Raw genomic sequence first — 27,584 nt, forward strand, 5'->3', positions numbered from 1 at the left:
TTGTGCCTTTGCAGGGTGGTTGGACGAGGCAGGGGGGGGGGGGGGGGGTGGTCGCCTAGGGTGCTGACAGGGCTTGCATCGGCCCTGGATCCTGATATGTGGCCCAGTGGAATCAAAACTACATTTAATAGAAACATAGACTATATAGTACACCTCTGTACTACATAGTTCAAATCGGATATGTACATGGAGCCTTGTGATTCGAATCGCGATTGAATAGAAAATACATTGCACTGCGTGGACACTGCTTATCTTTATTGGAACTCTACTATTTCCTTAGACATCCAGAAAATATGTAGATATCATCAGAACTAAATCTCAATGGCCAAAATGCAGAAGATATGCCAGAAGAGTTGTATTTCTGTACCAAACAATACAACCTAAATGGGGTATTTCTAAGAAATCGGAATAAACTTTTAATGTATTGAAAATATAGTCACAACAATCCCCCTATAGAGTCTATACGCAATAAAATCCACAACCACTTTTTGTATGAGACTTCCGGTGCTACTTATTCCTCGTCCTCAAACTCGTTGGTCATGAAGTGGCCGGGATTGTCCCTTTACAACGATAAGATGGGTAACACGACCATCTACAGCAGCCATCTTGACTTAACTATACTCGGTTCTCCATGATTGTGTGCTTTTTCAATGTTTATTGATTTCTGTGTTGTGTGTAGCTTCAGACCACCATATACTGATATTGATACGGTGGCAGGTTTAGAGTGAATTGTGAGATAACTGTTATTTTCCCATGTGCTGTTCTTTATTTCTGTTTCCCCATTCCCTTTTCTTCCTTCGGTATCCCCTTTTTTATTTGGATAACAATTTTGCAATAAAAACTTTATGTTTAAAAAAAGAAAGAAAATATAGTCACAAAAACCAAACAATATTTTTCTCACTCCTTCAGATTATACCGTAGTTGTTGTACTGCAGTTGAACAGCAGATGGCGGAAAAGATATGTTGAAACTTCCCTCCTAGATCACATATACACCTGTACAATCACATTTACCCATCAAGTGCCATACCACAATCCCCTCACTACTCATTTCTGCCCTCATTGTTACATGGCTTCCCCAGTGTAATGAGGTCATTTGCACCTCCGTGCAAGATACTTTCTTACCACTAGTCTATCCTTATCTCAGTCCCAGTTCTCTTCTATTCCCTGCTTTTATTGCTCCCATATTCTGAATACAATGTGGCTGACAACAAGGTGTGAGCAATGGGATACGGTCGCTAGGTCAAAACTATGAAGGTTGACATACATAAGGTCGACCACTAAAGGGCAACAGTTGTTCGGTCGACACATGAAATAAGTCAACATGGTGAAGGTCGACAGTCAAAAGTTTGACATGAGTTTTCCATATTTTCTTGAGCCGACAGGCGGTATTTCATACCCTATCATCCACTAGGGGCACGGAGGGAGAATCCACTAGTGTGCTGAGCATAGCGAGACACCGATACGGTGTACATGTCGACTACGTTTTTTTACGTTTTTTGGGACAAAAACTGTGAAAAACCCATTTCAATCTTTTGACTGTCGACCTTCCCAATGTCGCGATAATGCTTGTGTCAACCCTTTGACCCTGTCGACCTTTTGTCTGTGTCGACCTAAGGCCTGTTGACCATCAGCGGTCGACCAAATGACCCATACCCTGAATAATAATAATAATAATATTTATTTATTTAGAAGTAAAGTGGCTTGGGCTATGCTGTGGGGAGGGAGGTTTAGAAGTAAGGTTAGGAATACAGTTAGTTCAGTCCCTCTTCTCAGCATTCTGGCTCCCATTATCCCACACCCAAAGGTCAACGTTTCCATATTTTTATATCACAGCAATGCCATAAACTTAAGTATAATAATAAGTCACATTTTAAGCTCTTACCTTTGGTATTTTAGCATACTTCCCTGTCCGTGTGTCTCTTATAAAACTGATATCTAGAATATCAACTTCCTGTAAGGACAAGAGGGACGCAGAGAGAAAGAATATAATTGTAGCTATCATATATCATGCATTTTCTCATACACAGTACATGGCTGCAGCATACAGTAGGAGCAAGTTTCATCTTTGCTCCTTTGGTCATGGCTAGCCATGGCTATTCTATTGTTCTCAGCTGCAATACAATATGTATTGCAGCTGAGAACAATAGAATAGCCATGGCTAGCCATGGCCAAAGGAGCAAAGATGAAACTTGCTCCTACTGTACGTGCCTATTCTCCCTGCATGTCTGGGAAACTCCCTGAAACAGTAGCAAGCTCCATGACTCCCTCATGAGTCTTGCAATCTCCCATTGCTCCAACAAAAATTGACCCTAGAAAGTCTGTGTGTGCGTGCACACGTGGTAGGGAATATAGATTGTAAGCTCCACGGGGGCAGGAACTGATGTTCAAATATTCTTGCTGCAAAATATGTGTGTGCTATACAAATAGCTGCTAATAAATAATAAGTGTATATATAATATATAAAGTGGTCAAGATGGCGGAACTAGTAGGACTTATTTAAGAACACCCTGTGTGAGATTCGTTCTTTAATAAGTCCTACGAGTGCTGCCATCTTGTTCACTTTGTACAATGTAATATCTGCTGTGTTTACCGGGAGGGCACCAGGCCATATATAGTATATAGTTTTTCTTTTAAGACCACCAAGTGCCTCTGCTTTTTCTACAGCAAATATATATATATATATATATATATATATATATATATATATACATACAGCCAACGGACCAGCACTCTCCACAATAGTACACAAGCTGCGTGCCTTTGTCGATAATCAAATACACAAGAGGTTTCCCAGCTCCCACCGGACACCGGAAAACAGACACGTCACTGCAGCAATATCTTCAAACGGTGAAGTTTTATTAGTAGCGCCCCAACGGCTCGTTTCGGGGTTTCCCCGAAACGAGCCGTTGGGGCGCTACTAATAAAACCGTTTGAAGATATTGCTGCAGTGACGTGTCTGTTTTCCGGTGCCCGGTGGGAGCTGGGAAACCTCTTGTGTATGTATATATATATATATATATATATATATATATATTATATATACATACACACACTTTAGCATGGTGCTTATAGGTGCTGCTTTCACAAACTCCCTGAAAAGTAGGCAAGTATAATCTGCAGCAATGTTGCTTTATAATCTCTGTGCAATAAATGACAGCAGTGCCTTTTAAGCACATAAATAATAACTATAACAAGATTGTATGATGTACATTATATTGCAATGTTATGCTTTGTTATACTGGTATTATGGTATTAATAAGTATCACACTAAAAAATAGTCAGACCAGGTTGGCAACTGTTAAGTCTACTGATAGTCACTGATTCATGGAAACAAGACATATTTACTAAAATGGTGAAGACAGCACAAATCCCAGCAACCAGTGAAAACTTTTCGCCCAATTATTTATTTTTCAACATAATCTCCTTTCACGGCAATACACTTTTCCTAACGTCCCTGCCATTTCTTTAAACCTTCTAAAAAATATGATTTGTCAAACTCAAAGGCTTCTGTCTCGACGATGACCTCCTCGTTTGAGCTGAATCTTTTTTCCCGCAAGACAAGTTCTCAGGTTAGGGAACAGAAAGAAGTTGCAGGGAGCCAAGTTGGGTGAGTACGGTGGATGTGGCAGCAATTCATGCAATTTGGCCGCAACAATTCCGGATGAGGGAGCTGGTGCATTGTCGTGGTGGAAAAAACTAACCTATGAATAAATCTGAAATTTGGTATGGCGTTGTTTGAAAGATGGTAGTACACGATACATGTGCAGAACAGGTACTGAGTGAACACACACAGTCACCCTTCTGCCTGACAGAAATGATTGGGGGGCCCTGCGACGACCAGCCTGAATAAGCGAAGACTGACTCAGCTGGCCATCTGTGGAGTTCCTGGCCATCCCAGGTTGCAGTGGCCAGTCGCACTGTGGGATATCCTATTGTGTCCAAAAGGGGTAAGTGCTGGCATTTTGGGGAAGCGAACACAAACACATTTCACAGAAATTGTTTGTTTTCACAAGCGAATGGATAGCTTTTCGGGTGGCCAAAAATAATAAAATCAGCAAAAGAGAGAGAAAATGTTATGGGGCTAGAAACTTTATAGTATCAAACAAGACATTACAAAGACATAACCCAATTGCTGAGATCTGTGGCTACTATATGTAATCATTTACAAAAGGAGATGCCATATAATACACACGTTTCCCTCTAAAGGGATGACCCATACATACACATGCACCAGCCATGCATATAAAAGGACGTATTAATAGATATGTTATGCTTAAGCAGACTTTCAAAGTGGAGTCTTACTAACTGTGTACACACGCAGAAGGATTGGTTAGGCGGATGGCGTTTATCTTAACATAGAGTGGGGGGGAATAGAGGGAGAATATAAAAAATGTAAACACTTAAACAAGCCCCCCCCCCCCCTCCCCCTCCTCCTCCTGACTTCCGCAGAGTCTGTCATCTTGAGACAGAGGGAAAAGAGACTTGAGAGGAAAGAGGACAGTTATGGCAGATGGAAGGTGCAGGGAGTAAGTTTTATAGAGTATAGGTAAGCAGAGAATGGCAGGCTGTGGGAAAATGAATGAGCAAGCATACACATCCGGCATCCAGATGTCAGGGAAGTGTAGAGGCCAAACTGGACATATCCAGATGTGCCAGAGGTTCAAGGAGTATAAAAGGAGTTGGACAGACGAACAATTGAAGGGATGACAAAGTAAGAAGCTGCAGAACAAGGAGTGTCAACAGGGAGTAAAATAAAGTTTAGTGAAATCGCCAAATAAGCAGATGGCAGAGAATGACCACAATGATGGAGACTGTACATAATGTGTAACAAAGGGGAGATGGGAGTGGATGGACACATTGAGTTTGCATATTCTCCCCGTACTTGTGTGGGTTTCCCCCGGGTACTCCGGTTTCCTCCCACAATCCAAAAATATACTGGTAGGCTAATTGTCTCCCAACAAAATGAACCCTAGAATGTCTGTGTGTGCGTGTACATGTGGGAGAGAATATAGATTGTAAGCTCGACTGGGGCAGGGACTGATGTGAATGTTCAAATATCCTCTGTAAAGCGCTGCGGAATATGTATGCGCTATATAAGAAACTGTTAATTAATAAATAAATATATAATTGTAGCATCAGAGCGATACCAGGAGAATGTTCATGTAAACAGTCTAGGTAAAAAGAAAGAATGCGAGCAGTGATATGTGCATAGGAAATGGTGTGATAAACGAAGAAAGAGGAGTCTAATGCTGGGTAAACACTGTGCGATTCTCGCGGCTGCCGATATAATTAACTGTATCAGCGTTGGCTCTGGAGAAGGATATAGCGCATACACACTGACCAATGTCGTTCAGGATATCAGTCAGTGACATCACACATCTTCTGCTCCATACATGCAGTCACTAATGATATTGTCAGATTGTGCTGTAAGTACAGATGACAGGGTGGGGGTCCATGCATTGTTAACGATATTGAATGTACACACGATATCATCCATATTGTTAACAATATATTGGCCAGTGTGTGCCCAGCTTTACTCTCAGGTACAAAATTCCACTGTACATGTGTGGTAAAACAAGATGGTATTTTAGCACTTGTTCCCCAGACAGGGACAGTGTGGTTGTACAAATGCAACTTATAAATGTGTGGGCTGGATGCAAAGGCAATGACAGTTCACCCTGGCCCCAGTAAAATCAGGGGGCATGGTCAATGGAGGAGGCGTGGCCAGACCATTTTAAAAAATAGTACATAGTTGGTGCGGTAGTACGGGCCGCTAAGGTAGGCACCGGTGGCTTATCCGGTGGACGATAGGGTATACCCACACGCAGGGAAATAGGAATGCTGCCTCTGCCTCTCTCCCCTGCTCAGCAAACACAGCACTGTGCAGCGTGTGCTGCGATGGAGACAGAGAGATTGATGCAGCAGCAGTTCTCTCTCACTCCCTGCAGTGGAGAGGGGGAAAGGGGGGACAGGACTGGGGCCCCTCCAACAGACCCGGGAAGTATGTATACCCTTGCCGATGCTAGCATCCTGCCAGGTCCTGCCACTGTCAATATCAGCGACTGGGATCTTCGAGTATGTATTTGGCTTTTAGGGAGAGGAAGAGATGAGAGAGAGAGAGATAAATTGCCCATGGACTAATGTGGGGTACATCCCAGGACGATATGGCCCAAAACGAGCCAATTTAGATACCATCTCGACCGATTGTATGTAAATCGGCCGTGTTTTGGGCCATTTTACTGCCCTATTGATGCGATCCCGATCCGATGGGCGGCCCCGCGGGTCATTAGGTCTTTTCTGAGATCCTACCTGCTGCAGGTAAGATCTCAGTAATGACCATTGTAGTGGGTGCGGGTTTCGATCGGATCCCGATCATGTCAGGGGCTTTTTCTGTGCTGGTCGGCGGCTCCGTCAGCTCATGAGCGGGTCATACGTTCCTGTGACGACCCGCACACGAGCAGCATCGTGCTGGTGTGTACCCAGCATTAGCCAAAATCGACTTAGTCAAAACGACTTTGCCTGCGTGTCCATGTGTACAGCCCTATAAAGTGAGAGACACAATGAGAGAGAACACTGGGAGATTTACAGAATAGATAAGGTGTGGGAACAGCTGCTATTATGAGATAACCAAGTGTGCTGGAACAAACGTTAGAGAGCGAGACATGTGACTGATATACATCTGTACTCTCTGGCAATATATGCTCATTCTGAATCACCCTCCATTACAGATTACCACATTTTCCCCTCACACATTTCCATTCTCCTCACCATGTTAGGACAGGTCCAGTAGAGGTAAAATCCAGTGCTATCCACACGTAACGTCACCAAGGACTTACTGCTGGGCTCCTGTAAGATAGCAACAAACTGAGGGTCAGTATGACGGGAACCCTAAAATGCTAAATTAGCTTCTTTATTCACAGATATTATTTCCCTTTCTTTAATACATACACCCATATGAGCTTCTGCAGATTACAAATAGTCCCACAGACACACCATATTCCACACCTCATCATGCAGATACAATGTTACAGGTTTCAGGAGATCATCAAATAACATTTTTGTGCTGCAGAACGGAGAATACACTGTTGCTAATAACAGCAATTTGTATTACCCATATATTTTGATTGATTTATTTTAGCCCCTATATTCTGTACATTAGTACTTGAAGCACTTCCCTGTAAGTTGTGTTATACCATACATGCATGTTAGGTGAGGCATTGCCGCTGACCTATAAAGTGTAGATCAGGGATTGGCAGCTTGTCACACCTCAGGATATGCATGGGCCAGCCCTCTATGCTTCTGTTGGGCCACATATTACATCTGATATACCTGCCACCACTGTGATGTGGCGATTATAAGCATTGTGCAGCTGGGGAGAGGACATTATGATACCAATGGTCGGACACCCACTATTGAGGTCAGAATTACAGGATTTAAATCCATCTTTTTTGTTTATAGGAAAAATGGTACTTGTGTAGTATCACGGCGCCCAATATATCGGATGTGATATCGGCCGATATATCGATGCGATCCGAACCGATTTTTGACCTGTTCATAACCCCACTATCCACTACTCCACATGTAGTTGAATATAGTGAATATAGTGTGGGGAGCGCAGCGAGCCACCGAGCCCGAAGCGCGGCGAGTGCCACACTATATAAAATCATTATGAACAGGTCAAAAATCCGATATATCGACCGATATCGCATCCGAAATATCGGGCGCCGTGAAACTACACAAGTACGGGAAAAATATACATTTACCAATAACAATCAGCTCATGAAAATAAAGAATTGTTACGGCGAAACCCAGGTACATTGCTGACCGCTTCCTTCTACAGTCACTGATATTGACTGTTAGGCAGGGTTCTATATAGCAGAGAGACGAGCACAACCTGAGGTGCAGATCAAACAACTTCATTTAATAAAACCATAGAAATATGCAGCAGAAGAAATCAAAGGTGGCGTTGTTTATACAATCCATGTCCTCTGGAGGCAAAATGATCAATCAAGGCCGGTGAATGGAACAAGATGTCTCATAACATATCAGCTGCCTCTACAACAGCATCACAGTACAGTACTTGAATGTTCACTGCTTGTCATATGGCAAGGGAATAAGAGGATAATTCTGACAGAACTTCTGATGCCTTTCAGCTTCAGGACTCGTCTGGGGTCTACACACTATGTGCGCTGGATAAAAGTAGTTAATCGCCGGGGTAAGGGCCAGAGTTCTCAGCGGAGAACACTGGCCCTGACAGATCACTCAGCACTGGCACATCACTGTGTGCTGAGCGATCTAGCATTATTAAGCCAACACATTGCAAGGAAGCTCAGCAAATGCTCAGCAAACTCGCTACATGTGTAGGCCCCACAAATGCCCATACACACTGGGCAATTTTGAGCGGAAAGCAGTTCCCTTTTAAATCTTGAGTGGCTTTCAGCTCAACAATGACCCAGTGTGTACTACCTGGCGACAATCGGGGAGCGGTACTGCGTGATGCATTGCCTTCTGCCACTCATCTGTTGGTGTTGGACGGCTTTCCATAGCGTCCTGTAGGCAATGAGAGATTTTCAGCATCATCACAGCAAAACAGCAAAAGCATCATCACAGCAAAAGCGCCCAGCGTGTATGCACCTTAAGTTCAGGATAGCCATCACAAGAGGGGTCCTGACCTTCTCAGCATGGGGTCGCGGTTCCATGCTACTGACCATCAGGCTGGTGACTTTTCTTAGTCAGTGATTCAAGGAGTCTGAAAAGTCTGTTATTGTCAGTTACTTCATACTGCTTTCAGACCGCACTCTAGACCCAGATTATTGCCATGTCCTTGTGGCCCCAACACGGGTCAAGGTGCGGTCTGAAAGGGCCACCTCGGGTCGAGCAACATGGGAGTTCAACCCTGGAAACAACCAGGGATGAACAGGGCTCTGACCCGTGTCAAGTGAAGTGTGAACGGGTAGCCTGGGTCGAGTGACCAAGGTCGCTTTCACAGTATGGACCGAGCCCGACGCGTGGCGAGCGCAGCAAGTGCCGCGATGGGACGCGTAATACAAGCCCGAAGCGTGGCGAGCCCCGCGAGGGGACATGGATTACTTTCCATGTATTCCGCGTCCACTCGCCATGCTTCGGGCTCGTATTCCGCGTCCGCTTGCCACGCTTCAGGCTCGGTGGATCGCTGCGCTCCCCACACTATCTAAAATCAACTCCACGCCGACGTGGATAGTGGGGGTATGAAAAGGTCGGAGGACGCGTACCGCTGAGCTCGCCACGCTTGGGATGGTGAGGATACTGGGAGTTCCATCTCATTGTAAGCACCCATCACATCTCATGGCATGGGTGCTTGTACAATGAAATATCGCATCGCATGCCATTTGCTGGCATGCGATCCTATGCGATATTTCATAGTACAAGCACTCCTGTGCATTTAACATGGAGATCGCATCGCACAGCACAAAAAACGGTACGCAATGCCATGTGATGGGCGCCGTGCTAGGAAACAAGTACCAAATTATTTATTGGTCATGAAGACATTTTAGCATTGTACATTCTGCGTCAGTGTTATTTAGCATTTTGTCATGCTCTGAACTTCTATCTTAATTTTTCTCCCTTCCTCTCAATGCAATGTTGTATTTATACCATGTGTATGTATTTCTTTGGGTTGTGGTTTCCTCCTGTGATAAAAATACATAATGTTATGTTAACTGGTGTGTATAGGTCTGTGGTAGGAAAGTTATTTACAAAGAACTCTGACTCCCAAAAATAAAAAAATAAGCCTGTGACAGATATTAGGCAGTGTTGTGTTGACTCGCACATCTACTATAACTCCATTGGGAGGTACTTATATACAATTTTCAATGATTGTGGTGGTACTTCCATATAATAATCTCTTATGTTAGATTATTGATTAGTTATACAAATTATCCACCATACAGTATATATTGGAAATCAAGCTTAAATCAAGCTCTGCTTAAAGTGTTACCTACCTGGCTACGGCAAAGTCCAGTGGCGCCACTGATTGGCTGCCTAGGTGCTGTACAGCTCAGCAGGTATGTGTTCCCTGTGTGATAACTGTACTGTCCCTGCTTATATTGTTACCTTTCTGGCTACTGCAATGACCAGTGGCGCCACTGATGGCTGCCTAAGCGCTGCGCAGCTCGGGGGGTATGTGTTCCCTGTGTGATAACTGTACTGTCACTGCTTATATTGTTACCTTCCTGGCTACTGCAATGACCAGTGGCGCCACTGATGGCTGCCTAGGCGCTGTGCAGCTCGGCGGGTATGTGTTCCCTGTGTCTATATCCCCAGGGTACATCTAGCGTATATCTGTATGTGTTTGTATATCTGTCACTGTTTAACTGTACCTAATTGGCTGTTGCACAGCAATCCATATAAAATCCTAGTATGTACAAGTATACATGGCCAATAAAGCTGATTCTGATTATGTAGCGCATACATATTATGCAGCATTTTACAGAGTATATTTGAACAATCACATCAGTCCCTGACCCAGTGGAGCTTACAATCTATATTACCTACCAGATGTACACGCACACACAGACATTTGAGGGTTAATGTGTTGAGAGCCAATTAGCCTACCAGTATATTTTTTGGATTGTGGGAGGAAACCGGAGTACCCGGAGGAAACCCACACAAGTACAGGGAGAATTTGCAAACTCCACACAGTTAGAGCCATGGTGGGAATCGAACACATGACCTCAGTGCTGTGAGGCAGTAATGCTTACCATTACACCATCCGTACTGCTTCACTTACTGAAAAATGTATTAATATGATTTTAAAAAAAGATGTCGGAAAAAAATACATTGCCTCCCCCAAAAAATACTTCTCTGCCTTTGATAAACAGGTATTTTACCACTTCCGGCAGGTCAAATGGAGCCCGCAGCCATCAATGGAGAAAGTGCCCTGCGTCAGAGGACATCAGGTAGTGGAGGGACAGCAAGATATACCTGCCATGTCCTCGAAATACAGCCACGGTACCAATCCTTGACAACGACCCCCAAGGCACCATCCAGTCCCAATAAAGTATTCTCAAAAGCACTTTTTACATTGTTCACCTTTTAACACGCGCTCACACCTTTTCCATTCTTAGTTTGTATTTTAACATATATCGCTCCATATTTTATAAATTATTCAATACAGCATTTAATGCTCGTCTATAAACATATTTAACCTCGGTAAGCTTCTCTTTTTAATTATGATCACATTTTTGCTCATAGATACACCCCCTAATGAGATGATGCCTTGCCCCAAAAGAACACGAGTATTTTATAATGTAAGTCCACACCCGCAAGTAACTGCTCACCCACAGAAGCAATATCGACGGCTTCAATTAACTGATTCACACTCGCTGGGGAGGGGAGGAAAGGTGCCTCCTCCGAAACAGGAGCCCGGCGGCAGATGACTCCATTGCCTCCCAGAGTAACGCCTCTGCTTACAGGTGAGCTAATCTCAGTGAGCCAGCAGGAACCTGGGTTGTCCGCTCGATGTGAAAAGGGTACTATACATCACCATACATGTTACAATGCTTCACAGAGAACACATATATTGGAGTCTAAACCTGTGTACATTCATCAAATGCTAAATAGTAATCAAAGTATAAAATAACTGAATCACCTGAAGTGATAACTGATATGGTTCCAAACACCAACATCAGTATTTGGGCTGCTAACTAGTATCACTCTCCATTTCTCTGTTGTGACCCCATTTACTAAAATGGCAATCATCTCCAACCTGTAATGCCATTTTAATCTTGTAATCTGGTAAAAAGAAGCCCCCCACCCCCCAACCCTGCCTTACCCCACTGGTGCTGCTTGCCGTTGCTGCCGATGTGTGGCCAGGACCGCAGATCTACTTGTCTGCGGTCCCGGCTCTCCTCATGGCTGGATCCTGTAGTACTAATGAGAAAATAGCTCACACAAAATGTCCGCCCCCAGCGTCCTCAAAAAGTGTCTGCTGTTAAGGGGGCGGACATTTTGTGTGAGCGGTTTTTTTTTCTTGCAAGACACTCATCGTCTGCTGATCCGCTCTGCCAGTCCCTCCATTGGCTGCCTGTATATTACCATATTCAATATAAAACACTTCTACTTGCATATAAAGCTATTAACCATACTGCACCAGCATATATCTCTGCACTTATCACAAAATATCTCCCATCTCGACCACTACGCTCTACACAAGATCTGCGTCTCTCTTCTGCACGAATCACTAGCTCCCATTCACTATTACAGGACTTTCATCAGGCTGCTCCCATCCTATGGAATGCCCTTCCACGCACATTAAGACTCTCCAAACTTTCAAGCGTTCCCTGAAAACTCACCTCTTCAGGCAAGCCTATCATATTTAAGTTCTACATGCATAACCCTCCGAGGCACTTATGTATTATATAGCTTCACTCCTGGACTTGTAACTGCTATGCTATTACTGGTGCCTGTCCTTGTGTTTCCCCCCTATATTCCTATAGATTGTAAGCTTGCAGCAGGGCCCTCCTACCTCCAAGTCTGTCTGTTGTTACCCAGTTTGTCTTATGACTGTTTACTATTATAAAGCGCAACGGAATCTGCTGCGCTATATAAGAAACTGTAAATAAATAAATAAATAAATTAGCACTGCAGGAGGCAGCCAGGAGAGCTGGGACTGCAGACTAGTAGATCTGCGGGTCCCGACTCCCGGCCATACACCCGGCAGCAACGGTAAGCAGTACCAGCAGGTAGTGCAGCGCATCGATAGCCCCGCAGACCACCGGCGCCCATACCTACTCAGCGCCTCGCCTCCCCGCAACCGCGGGGTTGCGGGACTATAGTTACGCCACTGGGTTATCTGCTCCTTGTGGTGTAGGTGTAGAATTGTGTAGCCAGTGCTGTCCTTTGGCCATACAGAGGGAGCACTGTATGCTTACACTGATAAAGCAGATTACCTGACACAGAGGGACAGAGGTTTATCCATTGAGAGAGTGGAAGAAGGAAAACAGAGAAAATGTGACAGGGAGATGAAGAGCAGAGGAAAGGGGAGGGAGACTCACACCATGTTGTGACTGGCATTAGACCTCTAGTACTACAGTGTGAACAAGAGTAAGTGGTAGGAAGTGTGTCTGTGTGACTGAGAGGTGAGAAAGGGTAAATGAAAGGCATACGTAAATGTCTGAGGCTTACTATTCTCGGATGACTACAAAAAGGAGGCAAACACGTCTGCTATAAATCTAGTCTGAAACAAAAGAAGCCCAATAACAAAATATACTTTACAGAGCTAGCACATCTCATCAGTATAACATGATACAGCAAATAGATTAACATTATAGTATGTATAACTTTTCATCAATATATATATATATAATACTAGTAAGATACAGGTAACACCACTGGGGGTATGTACGCAATACCTCTGCCTGTACCGATACTAAGCGCACCACCATAAGCACAGCCTGGGCAGGCTGTGGCCTAGCATCATGATTCTGAACGGGATACCAGGAGACCAACAAAGAGGTGTTATTTATACCCCACCACTCATGCCATCTGATTGCGGTGATGAGAGCCACCTACTCGTGTACATTATCCGAACCATTGCGGTTTTATGTGCTATAATAAATATTTGTTTTAAACGGATACTCTGCACCATGAAGCGCTCACTGACACACACACACACATAATTATATTATATTATGTATACACACTATCCCTTTAAACGGGGACACTTATGAATTACACATGTGCAATCCAGGCGTGTCCCTGTTTAAAGGGATAGGATGGTAGACCTAGATCTCATATTATATACACCTATATACATTTTATACACACACATCTGTCATACCTCTCAGGCCTTAATAGGGGGCAGAGCCACACAAGAGCTGGACATAGCCTCAGGCAGAGGCACATACTTGCCTACCAGACCCTCTCCACGAGGGAGAAAATGCTTTTCCTGGACTTCCCTGGTAATGTATTATTGCCATCACCTGTGGGGAGCTAGTTCATTGATAAGAAAGGTGTTTCACCACAGGTGATGGCAATCATACCTTGCCAGGGAACTAGGGTGACCAACTCATCCCTTTAATCCGGGACACATTAATTACACATGTACTGTGGCTGGCTTTCACCTGGTTTTAAACTGCCACATCTCAAGACTCCATTTAACCTGGTTTTAAACTGCCACAGAACCTGTGTAATTAATATGTGTCCCGGATTAAAGGGATGAGTTGGTCACCCTACAGGGAACTCCAGGAACAGAGCATTTTCTCCCTCATGGAGAGGATCAGGTAGGCAAGTATGGGCAGAGAGCCACTCCCTAACGCTGCAACCCTCCAGCTTCGTACGAACCCCAGGCCCAGGGACCCATACTCTAACTGAACCCCCTTCCCCAGCGGCCGTCACATTTGTTAAATGAATCAAAAGCTGAATTTTTTGTCAATGGTGGTGATGGCTACAGATGCAGGGAGAGACCCAAGGACATGGGCATGTGTTATACAGTATAATGTGGGTTGTCTGAGCTTGAGAGGCGGTAATGTGGGATGTTACAGTATGTCGAGAGGGGGGCCTTACCAGTGTATTTGTCTACAGCATCAAGACAACTTCCATGCACTGTATGTATGAAAGAAAATGCATACTGTATATTGCATTTTCTTCCATTCGATTAATGGTGAACTTAAACTTGGTGTAAAGTATATGCCCTGACTTATTTATTCTCCTGTACCACACCACATAGGCTGCATCCCCTCACTGAACATGCTCTACAGGACAATGAGCTGTTACATTCCATATAATCAGTCATATGTGTACATGCGATTGTGTGCAGCCCTACCTCACCTGCATTTGTGTACACTTTGTTCTGGAGCATGCAAGATGGTATACATGTATAAGGTCATACCTCCCTCCTCTCCCAGGAGAGGTAGCCACTCTCCTCGATCCTGCCCAAATCCCTAATGAAGTGGGCGGGCCTTGTCAGGCATTGTTATCAAAACATAATAACCCTTCAGCCAAAATGACAGCATAGCAGCATGTTTAAAAACAATTCCAGAAACCCAAACTATGTTCTTACGAAACAAGAACAGTTGGAATTAGTTCTGGTTTCCAGACCTAATACTAAACCACTGGGGATTGAAACATCACTGGAAGTTCCTGCAGGAGGGTCTGGCCATATTAGGTAGGGGCAAGATGTATCAAGCTTCAAAAGTGGTAAAACGGAGAGTGATAAACAACCAACCAATCAGCTCCTGCCTGACATTTTTCAAGCACAGTCTGTGACATGGCAGGTAGGAGCTGATTGGTTGGCTGTTTATCACTATCCATGTTATCACTTTTTAAGCTTAGTACATCTGGCCCCTAGGTCAGGAAGCTATGGGTGTTCTCCTTCTCAGTAGCGATAGAACACCATTTCAATGATGAGGAGCAGGGAACAAATGGGTGAATATTCCACTGCACCCAGTGCAGATATAAAACCTATATCAGTGTCAGTTTTCTGTGCAATACGAATGTGTTTTGCCCAAACAAAAGAATACTATAACATAATAATATACCATTTATAGTCTGTGTGTACCTTTAATCATACAATAAAGGTCCCTGATCTGTGTGCAGATATGGCATGCTAACAGCAAGGGTGGGGAGACAAGGAATACTTTTGTTCTTGGGATCTCAGACTATAAATGAATAATTATGGGGTAAAGGTCAGGGAGTGCGCTATTTCAATTTCAGCCACTAGAGAACAATCATGGAAAACTGTACTGTTTCCTATTTTTCCCCTAAAAAAAAAAAACCCTATTTGTTCCCTTTTGCTAAGAAAAGTCCTGTCTATCCCAGAGAAATAAAACAAATAGCGTCTTTGTGTCAGAGTAATCAAATTATGCAGGCGGCGCTGCTGTCGCTGAATGGTATTGATTAATTTCACACGACAAGTGGTTCTATGTATAGTATAGGTGATGACACTTGTTACATGGGCTATTGTGGATCAGAGTGTAGATAGCCAAGCAGAAAGATCCACTAGCCTCAGGCACAGCTGTTAAGTAAATAGTATTGAGGGGTAGATTTATTAAGCTCGGTGAAGTGATAAAGGGCCTTATTCTAGTTCACTCTTTCTGTCAAAATCCTTCTTAGATGGACAAAACCATGTGCACTGCAGGGGGCAGATGTAAAATGTGTAGAGAGAATTAGATTTGGGTGAGTTATTTTGTTTCTGTGCAGGGTAAATATTGGCGGCTTTATTTTTACACTGCAATATAGATCTCACTTTGAAGTAAAACCCCACCCAAATCTAATTCTCTCTGCACAAGTTACATCTGCCCCCCCCCCCCCCCTGCAGTGCACATGGTTTTGTCCATCTAAGAATGATTTTGCCAGAAAGCATGAACTGGAATAAGGCCCATAGTGGAATATGTATGCGCTATATAAGAAACGGTTAATAAATAAATAAATAATAGTGTCTAGTTTTTATCACCGGCCAATCAGCTCCTACCTGTCATTTTTCAAACCAAGGGGCAGATGTATTAAGCCTGGGAAAGAGATAAACTAGATTTAAAGTGGAAGGAGATAACGTAACAGCCAATCACCTGTGTTTTAAATCTGACAGTTGGGAGTTGATTGGCTGGTGCATTATCTCCTTCCACTTTATCTCCAGTTTATTTCTTCGCCAGGCTTAATACATCTGCCCCATTGTCTGTAACTTCACAGTTATGAGCTGATTGGCCGGTGATAAAAACAAGACACTTTGGGGGAAATTTACTAAGATGTGAAATACACTTCACAGGTCAAGTTGCTATGGGCAACCAATCAGATCCTATCTACTATCTTCTAGACGCATGGGTCTTCAAACTGTGGCCCTCCAGATGTTGTGAAACTACAAATCCCAGCATGCATTGCCACAGTTTTGCTATAAGGGAGTGTTAAAACTGTGGCAAGGCATGCTGGGATTTGTAGTTTCACAACATCTGTGAGGGCCAAAGTTTGAAGACCCATGGGTGAAAAAGAAATAAGTAGCTTCTGATTGGTTGCCCATAGCAACATGACCTGTGAAGTGTATTGCACATCTTAGTAAATTTCCCCCTTTATCACTTCACCAAGCATAATAAATGTGCCCGAGTCTTATGTATTAATAGACCAGGCTCCTGTTTTAGCAGCAGGTGCTACAGAATGTGCAAGCAGTCCCATGTTTTAGGTACACTCTGATGCACAGAATTTTGATGGCTGGCCCTTATTATTCACTAGGCAGGTGTCCTTTTTTTACATCTGCTCCCAGGCCTGTATAATCACTTCTCCCAGCCAGCCCTGGTGGACACTCCTCTCTGCACCTCACTCGGGGGTCACATTCACAGGCACTGCCGGGTCCTCTGTTTAGTCTGCACTCTGAGTCCAGTTACATTTATAGTGTGGGACTGGATTACACAAACCACTCCAGGCAGCTATGGTTCCTTGTCTCTCACCTCAGCTATTTCTGCGTGCATAACAGCACCAGTGACGTGCAAGAGAGTGCTGTTCCCAGGGCCGGGTGCGCTTACAGCAAGATCCGGATTAGAAAGTCGTTTCCGGGTAGCCACAACCACATCTGTCTATAAAGTGCTCTGGGATGCCAGTGCGCTGTTTTGCGGCGGAATGGACTTGCTCTGGGGGTCGGGTCAGGGAGCCAACTCCGCGCGGCTGGAGTCGCATACATTTTTTCAAGCGCTGCAAATCGCCATCAAGCTGCTTCACTGTCAGGTGGACTTGCGGTGGTAGGCCGGCTCAGAGTCATATCACGGCAGCCTCGTGCATCGTCTCTCGGCGTCCCCTCATGCAACTACGTCAGAGAGCCCCGGACTTCCGTCCTAAATCTGACACGCAGTGATCACTGCCTGCCAATATCCGATGTCATAAGTTGGTTTTAGAGACACATGTTGCACTTCAGGGGCTGACACTTGGACGACTTCTAACTTTCAACAGGTCCAGAGTTGAACCAAAGTTTGCGGTAACTGTTCTTACATTGTAGACAACAAAATAGATGTGTATATTGGCTCATATGCAGGGTTGTACATACCAAATTGGTCTCATAGCTGTCATTATCATTGCACCAGTAGTACACCTAAGGCCCCCACACACTAGTGCGACTTGGCCTGTTTTCACCCCGATTCCAATGGATCGGGCCAAGAAATCAGGTGAAAATCAGACCAAATCGCATGTGTTCACAACTGAATTGACACAATGCTTGATAGTTTTCACTCACCTGAGTAATTATCGTCACATTGCACATATGCAGTGATCACATTGGGATTGACAGAAAGAGACCATTTGGGGAAGGTAACAGGGAGTGACAGCAAAAATGCAAGTGTGTCACATGTCTTGGTGGTGTGTTTCTCATGTATCTAGTGAAACATGGCTGCTCCTGCAGCCAGACCACATGACCATAGACTCACTGAGGGAGTCAGTGTCTCTTGTTACTGTGATGGTGCTGTGTATGCGTACACGTTTGTTGAAGACCTTATGATGGCTTCAATGGGCCTCTATAGTAATTTCTGGGTGTTCGCATCACTTTAGCAATTCTGTAGTGTAAATAATTGCAATTGCCAGGCTTTTCTGTGCAAGCATGAATTAGGCCCTGTATGCACAAAGCAGATTCACATATTGCACCTGCAAAGCCTGGTTTCTGCATTCTAGCACAATACAACACATGAATTGGAAAGCCCATATTCAGCTAGCACAGAACCATCTGAAACATTCATTTGTGTGATAAAGAATGTAGGTGGGATTAAAAAGGGGAGGTGTCAGAATCAGTTGTTAAAGGTCCCCCCACCCACGTCCTAAAAAAATAGCCTAGATCCACCCCTCCACCCCTGCAGTATAAGAGATATGAGAATATTCAGGGCCAGATTTGTCACTAGGCCCGAGAGGTGCAGCCCTAGGAATGGCACCTATTAGGGACGGCAGCTGTCACTCAGAGTCACATTATATGCATGGGCAAATGGGAAGCGGCAAGTGACGAGCAACATGATTCTATCGGCGATGCCACTCGTCACTGACCGCTCGGCCATGCACATAAGAAAAGAGCCACATGAATCACGGTCCTGCATCCTGGATGCTCACTGGCTCAGGCTGAGCTGAGCCACCGCCGCCCATTGGATATATTATACACACAGCCTACTTGCTGCTGTGTATAGAATGGGCACATAGAGGCAGGGACAGCTGAGCCGAGCTGCCAAACAGCGTGCCCGAACCCAATGTGTTGTTCCTCCCTCCAGGTCCAGTCCAGACTAATGCATGTGACGTCATCACACCACATGCCTAATAGGGGGCCGCCAAAAATGTTGTGCCTAGGGAAGGCCTCACCCCTAAATCTGGCCCTGAGAGTATTGTGTTTAGGTACTAGGTACAGTATGAGAGGTATATGTTCATGTGTGCGTGTGTCTAGAGAACGGTGTGGCCACTGCATGTTACTACAATACTGTGTGCTAGCTTAATCCAATTAGTCTGAGTCCGATCATCTTCAGATAATCCTGTAATTTAATTAACGTTCTGTCATTCATGCCAGTTCACAGTGTAAAGAATGCAATGCCAATCATCTCCGACTACAGCTAAGCACAGCCACGTACAATATTATTTAACTCCGTCAGTGCTAGAGCTATTAACACAATATTAATTGTGCTTTCTGATGAAAATTAAATCTTGATTTAATGATTCCTGTGTTGTAGCAGAACCCAACATTCCAATTACTTCACGGTTTCAGTCTTATGAAACAGACATGCTGAGTATTATTTAACCTTTCATAATTATACCTTACATTATATAACATTCATTCTGTAACACACTGATACATCAAATCACACAGCACATACATTTACAGCTGTTTTTTTTGTTTCATACTGACCTGGTTAAAACAGTGATGTAACACTGTGACTAAAAACGCTGACAATATTCTGTTAGAGCTAAATGACCCCTTGGCGCCTACTCTCCTGCATTTTGCAGGGGACACCTTAAATAGCAGCAATCTCCCTGTCTCCCTGATGAGTCTAGCAACCTCAGTTAATGCACCATACCCACAAAATGCAGCGGTTACATTTTTGGGGTAAAAAAATAATCAGAGATATATACATTCAAATGGGGTCATCAGAGCTATTTTCCTGCATTGGTGATAAAGCACAATGATCCCTATGGATACATGCATTTTAAATAAGGCTTTTCGTGGCCACTTATACGGAAGAACTGGTAAAACACAATACATGCACAAGGCCTGACACGTATTAGTGTATTTTCTCTAACAATTACAATAGTTGCTTTGGGGCTCATTTACAACTAGAGGGAGGAAGATTCAGGGGAATTTGAGGAAAAATTACTTCACAGAAAGAGTAGTAGATAAGTGGAATAGCCTCCCACCAGAGGTTGTAGAGGCAAATACAGTAGAGCAATTTATACATGCTTGGGATAGGCATATTGATATCCTTACAAAGAACTTAAGGCCCCCATACACTAGCCGATTTTGGTCAGATTTCAGCCAGATCAGTCGGATCTGGCCGAAATCGGACCAAAATCGGCTAGTTTTGATGTCCCCTCAGATCCGATGCGCGGTCCCGTGCGCATCGGATCTGCGTCGGGTGGTCGGACCTGCTGCACGTCCGACCACCCGACTTGGGACCTAGTGGGGCGGCGCGGCGGTGGAGGGAGCAGGGGGGGCTGGGGACGCTGCGGGGGACACAGGCGGCATAGAGCCGGGCAGGGGGAGCCGGCCGGGAGCTGTCAGTAATGAATAAAAAAAAAAAGCCCATACAATGAATGGGCGGCCTGTGATTGGCTGAGCGCTCTCTCAGCCAGTCAGCAATTGGCTGAGAGAGCGCTCAGCAGCCAATCACAGGCTGCCCATTCATTGTATGGGCTTTTTTTTTTTATTCATTACTGACAGCTCCCGGCCGGCTCCCCCTGCCCGGCTTTATGCCGCCTGTGTCCCCCGCAGCGTCCCCAGCCCCCCCTGCTCCCTCTACCGCCTCGCAGCACAGACGCTGTCCCCCGCAGCGTCCCCAGCAGCGGGGGACACAGACGTGTCCCCAGCAGCGTCCCCAGCCCCCCTGCTCCCACCTCTGTAGCCCCCCCCTGCTCCCCGGGTTTTTTACATGTGATAAATCGAGACGATTTATCACATGTAAAAAATGGCACATCAAGTGCCAATCTAATCAAGCTCCCCCGGGGAGCAGCCGGGGAAGCTCAGGGGGAAGTCGGGGGCGACTTGTCCTAAGGACAAGTCGCCCTAGTGTATGGGGGCCTTAAGGATCGAATATGGTTTGAGGTAACATGTTTAAAAAAGGGGCAGACTAGATGGGCCAAGTGGTTCTTATCTGCCGTCAAATTCTATGTTTCTATTTTTCTTAGACATGTATGCCTTGGTATCCCCCTCATATGTACACAGTCTACCAAATGAATAATGGAACAAAGGCCTGGCAGATACTGCGTGCACTAAAAGCTCCATACACATTACCCTGCAGCCGATATAGTTAACCATATTGCCTAGTGTGTATGGGGCTTAAGGCTGATCCTCTCTCTTCGTAAAGTCACTAACGGCATCCCAAAGCATAAACTTGAATTAGTTTTATAGTTTACTGCCTCAGACCCGCCTCTGCTAAACAATTGTGGGTGGTAATTGGCTCCTCTAACAAGATCTGTACAAGAGGTCTTGATACTTGAAATACCAACAAATATTGAGAATAGCATAGAACGTCAGAACAATGGTTTCACTTGTTAGTTAAAGGGAAACTAGACGTGACCCAAAAAAGAAGGCATCTTATGGCATGTATGCTTAGAAGTCCACAAGGTCTTTGACATATTAATACTGTGACTACAAGCTATTGTCCTGAAATAACAGTCATTCTAAACTAGGCACACAACGCAATATTGGGCCACTGGGCTGATAACACACCCCGTATATATAAGGCAAAAGTGATCACAATCACACATGATAACTGTAGTCAGCAATTGACTGTTTTTGGGGTTTGGCTTATGTATACCCGATTGCCATAATCCTGAAAGAAAAAAGCAAGGAAACTAAGCATAATCCTAACCCATCCCCTAATCCTCCCTTCCCGCAGCCTAACCCTAACCCTCTCCCCTAACCCTCCCTTCTTACAGCCTAACCCTCTCCCTGTAGCATAATCCTAACCCTCCCCAGCATACTTACGTTCTGGATTAATGCTATTGGGATTCCAGTGTCAGTATTGGGATTCCGGTGTCAGTATTCCCCCCAGGCCTAGGTGTGCTATAGGAACTGATTGGTTGGTACTATACTGTATCTCTGCTCATTTTACTTTCTCTCGAGTACATACCATGCTCGAGAGAAAGTTAAATGAGCAGAGATACAGTATAGTACAAACCAATCAGTTCCTATGTGTCGCTTTACAGGCTGGATTGGAAAAATGAATTAGGAGCTGATTGGCTGGTATTTACCCTCCATTTGAAACAATATCTCACATTTTGTAAAGTACAATGGAATCTGCTGCACTATAATGCACTAATAAATCACATCAAAATGCACATTCAAGATTTAAACAATTGCAGTTTCATATATAAGGAACATATATTACTGTAGCATTTATTCTTTGTACTGCATTTTATTCATTTATTTAAATCTTGAATGTGCATATTGATGTGATTTATTAGTGCATTATTTGTCATAGGTGGCCGCCTATTTTTTGTTTTTATTCATCTTTATATTTATTAAATAAATTGCAAAATATTGCATTTAAAATTTAAAACAGTCTCCATTGTTTTGAGCATGCATGTTTACTCATGTGTAAAAGAGGAAATTTGATTTATTAGTGCAGTCCTCCATTCCTTTTAGGAACCAAGTATTCTTTCTGTGTACACTCAAAGCCAGGTCTAAAAACCTGGTATATGAGGAAACACAGCCTATTTGTACCGACACAAGTACAATTTTTGAGAACTGCAGCTCAGTAATATATATTAAAATATTTGTAATATTTTTTAATATACTTTGAAAAAATCTTTTACTTTTTGGTTCATTAGCGCCCAATTAACCTGTTTTTCAGAGGTTATATGGTTGCACTGTAAAAGAAACTGTAACTAAAAAAAAATGTTGGCCTGAGCTGTTGTTGTTTTAAATAAATCGCCCAGTGTGTACTCTATGAACTATATGTGTTCCCACAGGTCATTAACCACACACACACACACACTCTTAACAATATAGTGTATATGCTATATCATTCATCCGGTAGCACCCTACAGCGGGCTTACTGACAGTAATGCTGGGTACACACCACAATGATGCAGATTGTGAGCGGGTCATAAGATGATCGTGCGACCCGTTCACAATCTGGTGGAGCCTACGACCCGCTCAAGAACTGCATGTGATCTGATCGCGACCTGTACACACTTGAATGGTCATATTTCAGATCCTACCTGCTGCAGGTAGGATCTGAGAAACGACCCGCGGAGCCGCACATTGGATCGGGATTGGATCTGAAATGACCCAATACATGCCAAATTTACATACAATCGGTCTAAATTGTATCTAAATTGGGTCATTTTGGGCCAAATCGATGGTGTGTACCCCACATAAGTCTGAAGTGCATGTTCAGAAATGTTTCCCCCATCATGAAAGAATTTATCTAATAATCACAGTACATATCAGTTATTCTTTTTTTTTTTGTAGGTTAATCCTGCTCCTCCCCTCTATGGAGTAAATTCAAACGTTTTGTGTGCTGGCGGGAACTAGAGAACACTTAACAGAGCAATTCAAGTGTTGCTCTGTTCGTGAGTGTATAACCGTGACCTGGTACTAATATATTCCAACATTATATATAAATATATATATTTTTTTTTATCTTACTGTCTTGGGCGAGATTTATCAAATCTTAGGAAGAGAAAGTGGAGCAGTAGCAACAAATCGGCCTCTTGTAAAAAAATTTAGTACAACCTAATAAATGACACACGGATTGGTTGGTACTTTATTCCTGTTCTATAATCATCTCAATACTCTTCATAAAATGTCTGAATTATCTGTGTCTGATTGTATTGTGTCTTTGTGTCTGATTCTCTTTCTCGGTCTGTTTTCTATTTAGACCAAGGTACTGACATAATTGTCATGAATAACATCTTTCCTTTGCAGGGCAATACTTATTCACCTTTTATGGAAGACGGGGCTATTTCCGTTCATGCTCAAATTGTCTTTTTCTTATTTGTTTTGCTCCTCCGTCGCTTACTACTATGAACCGTCCAGATTCTTATTTCCTCTGCCTTTGTTTTATCATCCCTCTCATCCACTTCGCTCCCTTGTCTTTTCCTTGCCCTGTGTTTTTCTCATGCTCCCCCTCTCTCTCTAAACTTCCTTATTTGGGTTTTTAGTTGAAAAAAAATCCTAGAAATGTGCTGGTCACTTGGAATCGCAGAAATCCAGATGTACACCGACATTGTCACAACACTGATTTACACAGAAAACTATACTGTCATTGTCACACTACTATACGGTCATTGTCACAACACTGATTTACATAGAATACAGAAAACTATACTGTCATTGTCACACTACTATACGGTCATTGTCACAACACTGATTTACAGACATACCAAACACTATATGGGGGTTATTCTGGTTCATTCCCTTGCAAATTTGCATTCTTGCGAGTGAACCAGATCCCGCCTTGCGCATAGGAAGGCGCGTACGTCCGCACTGGCTGCGAATGGATGTTTTACGTAAACACTCATGCCACTGGGACGTCCCACATCTTTTGATGGTCGCCGACCATCGAAAGATGTGGAAGGTGCACCCATATTTAAGGTTGCTCTGAGCAATCTTACATATGCCTGTATGCTTGGGGGGGGGAAGTGTGCGGGCAGCTGACATCCGGTGATGTCAGCTGCCCGCCCCCCCGCATGTCCGTCACAGCCTCATTAGCATGAGAAGGCCCAGCATTCTCATGGGAACACCCATGAAATGCTGGGCGTTCCCATATGCTAATGAGCCAGCCCACTGCCCCACGCAATGATGGGTGCGTGCACGCAGCGAACAGTTTGTCTGATTTACACAGAATACAGAAAAACACACTAACATTCTAGCACGCAAAAGAAAGCACGCAGTCATTAAAACACAAAACTTACATAATAAACAAGGGGATGCGGTCATTTGGTCTACAGCATGATGGTCGACAGTCATTTGGTCGACACCATTATGTCCGCATGGGTCTAGGTTGACATAGGAAAAGGTCGACATGGTTCTAGGTCGAAAGGTCATAAGTTCGACAGATCGTTAGTTTGACAGGTCATTAGGTCGACAGTCAAAAGGTCGACATGGTGTTTTCTACTGCTTTTTGAGCCGACGTGCCGACAGGCGGTATTTCATACCCTACCATCCACTAGGGCGTGTCTGACACATGTCTGACACATCAGGAGCGCAGCGAGGAGATGCGGTGCACTTAAAACTGTGTCCATGTTGACTGTGTTGACATTCAGGTAAAAAAAAACTGTGAAAAACCCCATGTAGACTTTTTGACTGTTGACCTAGATATTGTTGAACTAACGACCTGTCGAACTAATGACCCTTCGAACTTTTCCCATGTTGACACATACCCATGTCGACCTTTTCCCATGTCGACCTAATGGTTTAGACCTAATGACTGTCGACCAAATGATCCCAACCCATAAACAAATACAAGGTATCTAAAACAAACTAAACAACAATCTGCAGGAAATCTGGAAACAGTTGCACAAATAAGAGCAAGCTGAGAATTAATGCTCAAGTAAAGTTTATCGAAGAATTGTATCTCAGCAACTTCAACGGAATTTCCTTTAGAAATCAGCCTTTTGTTTTTGTGCAGATATATAGATATGGCTGGGAGGTTTTTTCACGATAAAAAAATATATCACACAGTTTTATCATTACAAACTGTAAAATATAGCTCTTGGGGAAGCCAGATATAATAAAACGTTATTATCTGCACACACATTCTCATGCAATGTAATCTAGCTGATAAGCTTCTTATTCCATTTATGAGAAAGTATAATATGTGTTTGCATAAGGTATAATTAGGTATTCTGTATTTTATATAGTTGCCATCTCTACTGTTTTCAACATGAACCTTATAGAACATTAATCTTATATAAGATGCGTGCCTATAACCCAGTCTTCCATTTGCAAAAGCTATCTGCAAGAAAGCAATATCGCTGTACGACTGGCCTGAGAGCCGCTGCAAACTGGTCCACTACCTGATACACTGATTGTGGTCACGTGCACTAGCCAAATAAGAGTCAGGTGGATTCTTATCGACTTGCTGGGCTGAAGCGGTGACTGCTCCTGTCAGTTGATACAGCATGCGGCAATCTGTTTTAGCCTGTGTAGCCGTGCGTTCTCCAGGCAGGTACCAGTAAACATTTGACATAATTCTAATACCAAAGTAAAATGTGAAATGGGGCAGTGCTGTGCAAAATAATATGAGTGAAAGGCATAAATGTGTCACATTATATGAACAATCAGCACTATTGCATGGCATAATATGAATAAGGGGCTTAATGTGAATGTGGGGCACTATACTGTAAATGAGGGGCACTACTGCGTTACATTATGTGAATAGGGGCACCTGCATTATGTTAATAAGGAGCCCTACTGTGCTGTATAATATGAATAAGAGGCACTGCTGTGTGGCAATATGTGGATAGGGAGAACTACTGTATGGGAAAATGTGAATACAGGGCACTACTATCAGTAGCTGTAGCTCAGGGCTAGGCAACATCGGCCCTCCAGATGTTAGTGAACTACACATCCCAGGATGCTTTGCATTAGTTTTGCTATGTGGCCATGCTGAAACTGATGCAAGGCATGCTGGGATGTGTAGTTCATCAACATCTGGAGGGCCGGTGTTGCCCAGCCCTGCTGTAGCTTGTCCCACTAAATGTTTTAATTGAACAGCCCTGCTCTACAGGCTCTTTTCTGGGATTCCTTTGCTTTTCTGCACTCCAGCTGGTTTCTACTTATTCAGGAAGCTTCTGATGTAATGTCGGAGTGTAAGGGGGAACTATGCAGTGAAAGAAAGTCACCAGAGGGGTTACAGTACTACATAACTCATGATTGTAGACCCTCTGATAGGGACATGAATCATGATCTTTATAAAACAGTACTTTATATATTTTTTACCATAAATTATTGAGAACATTTGACCCTCTAGATCAGGGGTTCTCAAACTATTTGCTCTGGGACCCCATCAGAGAATACAAATAATGACAGGACCCCAGCAAGTTACTGCAGAATGTCATCACAACACATGTGTAGTCAGCAGACAGCACATACATGGCAGCATTGTGGAGGCACAACATGGTAGGAGGCATCTAAAATAACAGACAATTTAACATATCTTTCAGACTCCTTGAATCACTGATTGAGATTAGAGAAGTCATCAACCTGAGTCCTGACCCCATGCTGAGAAGGTCGGGACCCACTTTGGGGTCAGGACCCACAGTTTGAGAACCGCTGCTCTAGATCATAAAATCTTGGGAGCAGGGCCCTCTTTTTTCCTTGCCTACATCTCAGCTGTATTGTTTACTGTGAATTGTGCTGCTCATACCCCTTTACACCAGCCAAAATTCTAGGGGTGGCCCCGGGAACAACCGGTGACTAGCGCTGGTGTGAAAG

At 43.8% G+C, this 27,584-nt stretch overlaps 1 protein-coding gene across 3 annotated transcripts in view; it reads right to left on the reverse strand.

Moving 5' to 3' along the window:
• Window positions 1-27,584, reverse strand: part of PLCB3 (phospholipase C beta 3) — a 130,788-nt gene that overhangs the window by 41,964 nt on the left and 61,240 nt on the right. For all 3 annotated transcript variants that reach the window (XM_083163976.1, XM_083163975.1, XM_083163977.1), the window contains exons 2-3: window positions 6,770-6,847; window positions 1,884-1,952 (exon numbers count right to left, since the gene is read on the reverse strand). In XM_083163976.1, the coding sequence (XP_083020102.1) occupies window positions 1,884-1,952; window positions 6,770-6,847 (147 nt within the window). The remainder of the gene's footprint in view (window positions 1-1,883; window positions 1,953-6,769; window positions 6,848-27,584) is intronic.

This window comes from Crinia signifera, chromosome 11 (assembly GCF_055691185.1).
Source record: "Crinia signifera chromosome 11, ASM5569118v1, whole genome shotgun sequence".
NCBI classification, from domain to species: Eukaryota; Metazoa; Chordata; class Amphibia; order Anura; family Myobatrachidae; genus Crinia; species Crinia signifera.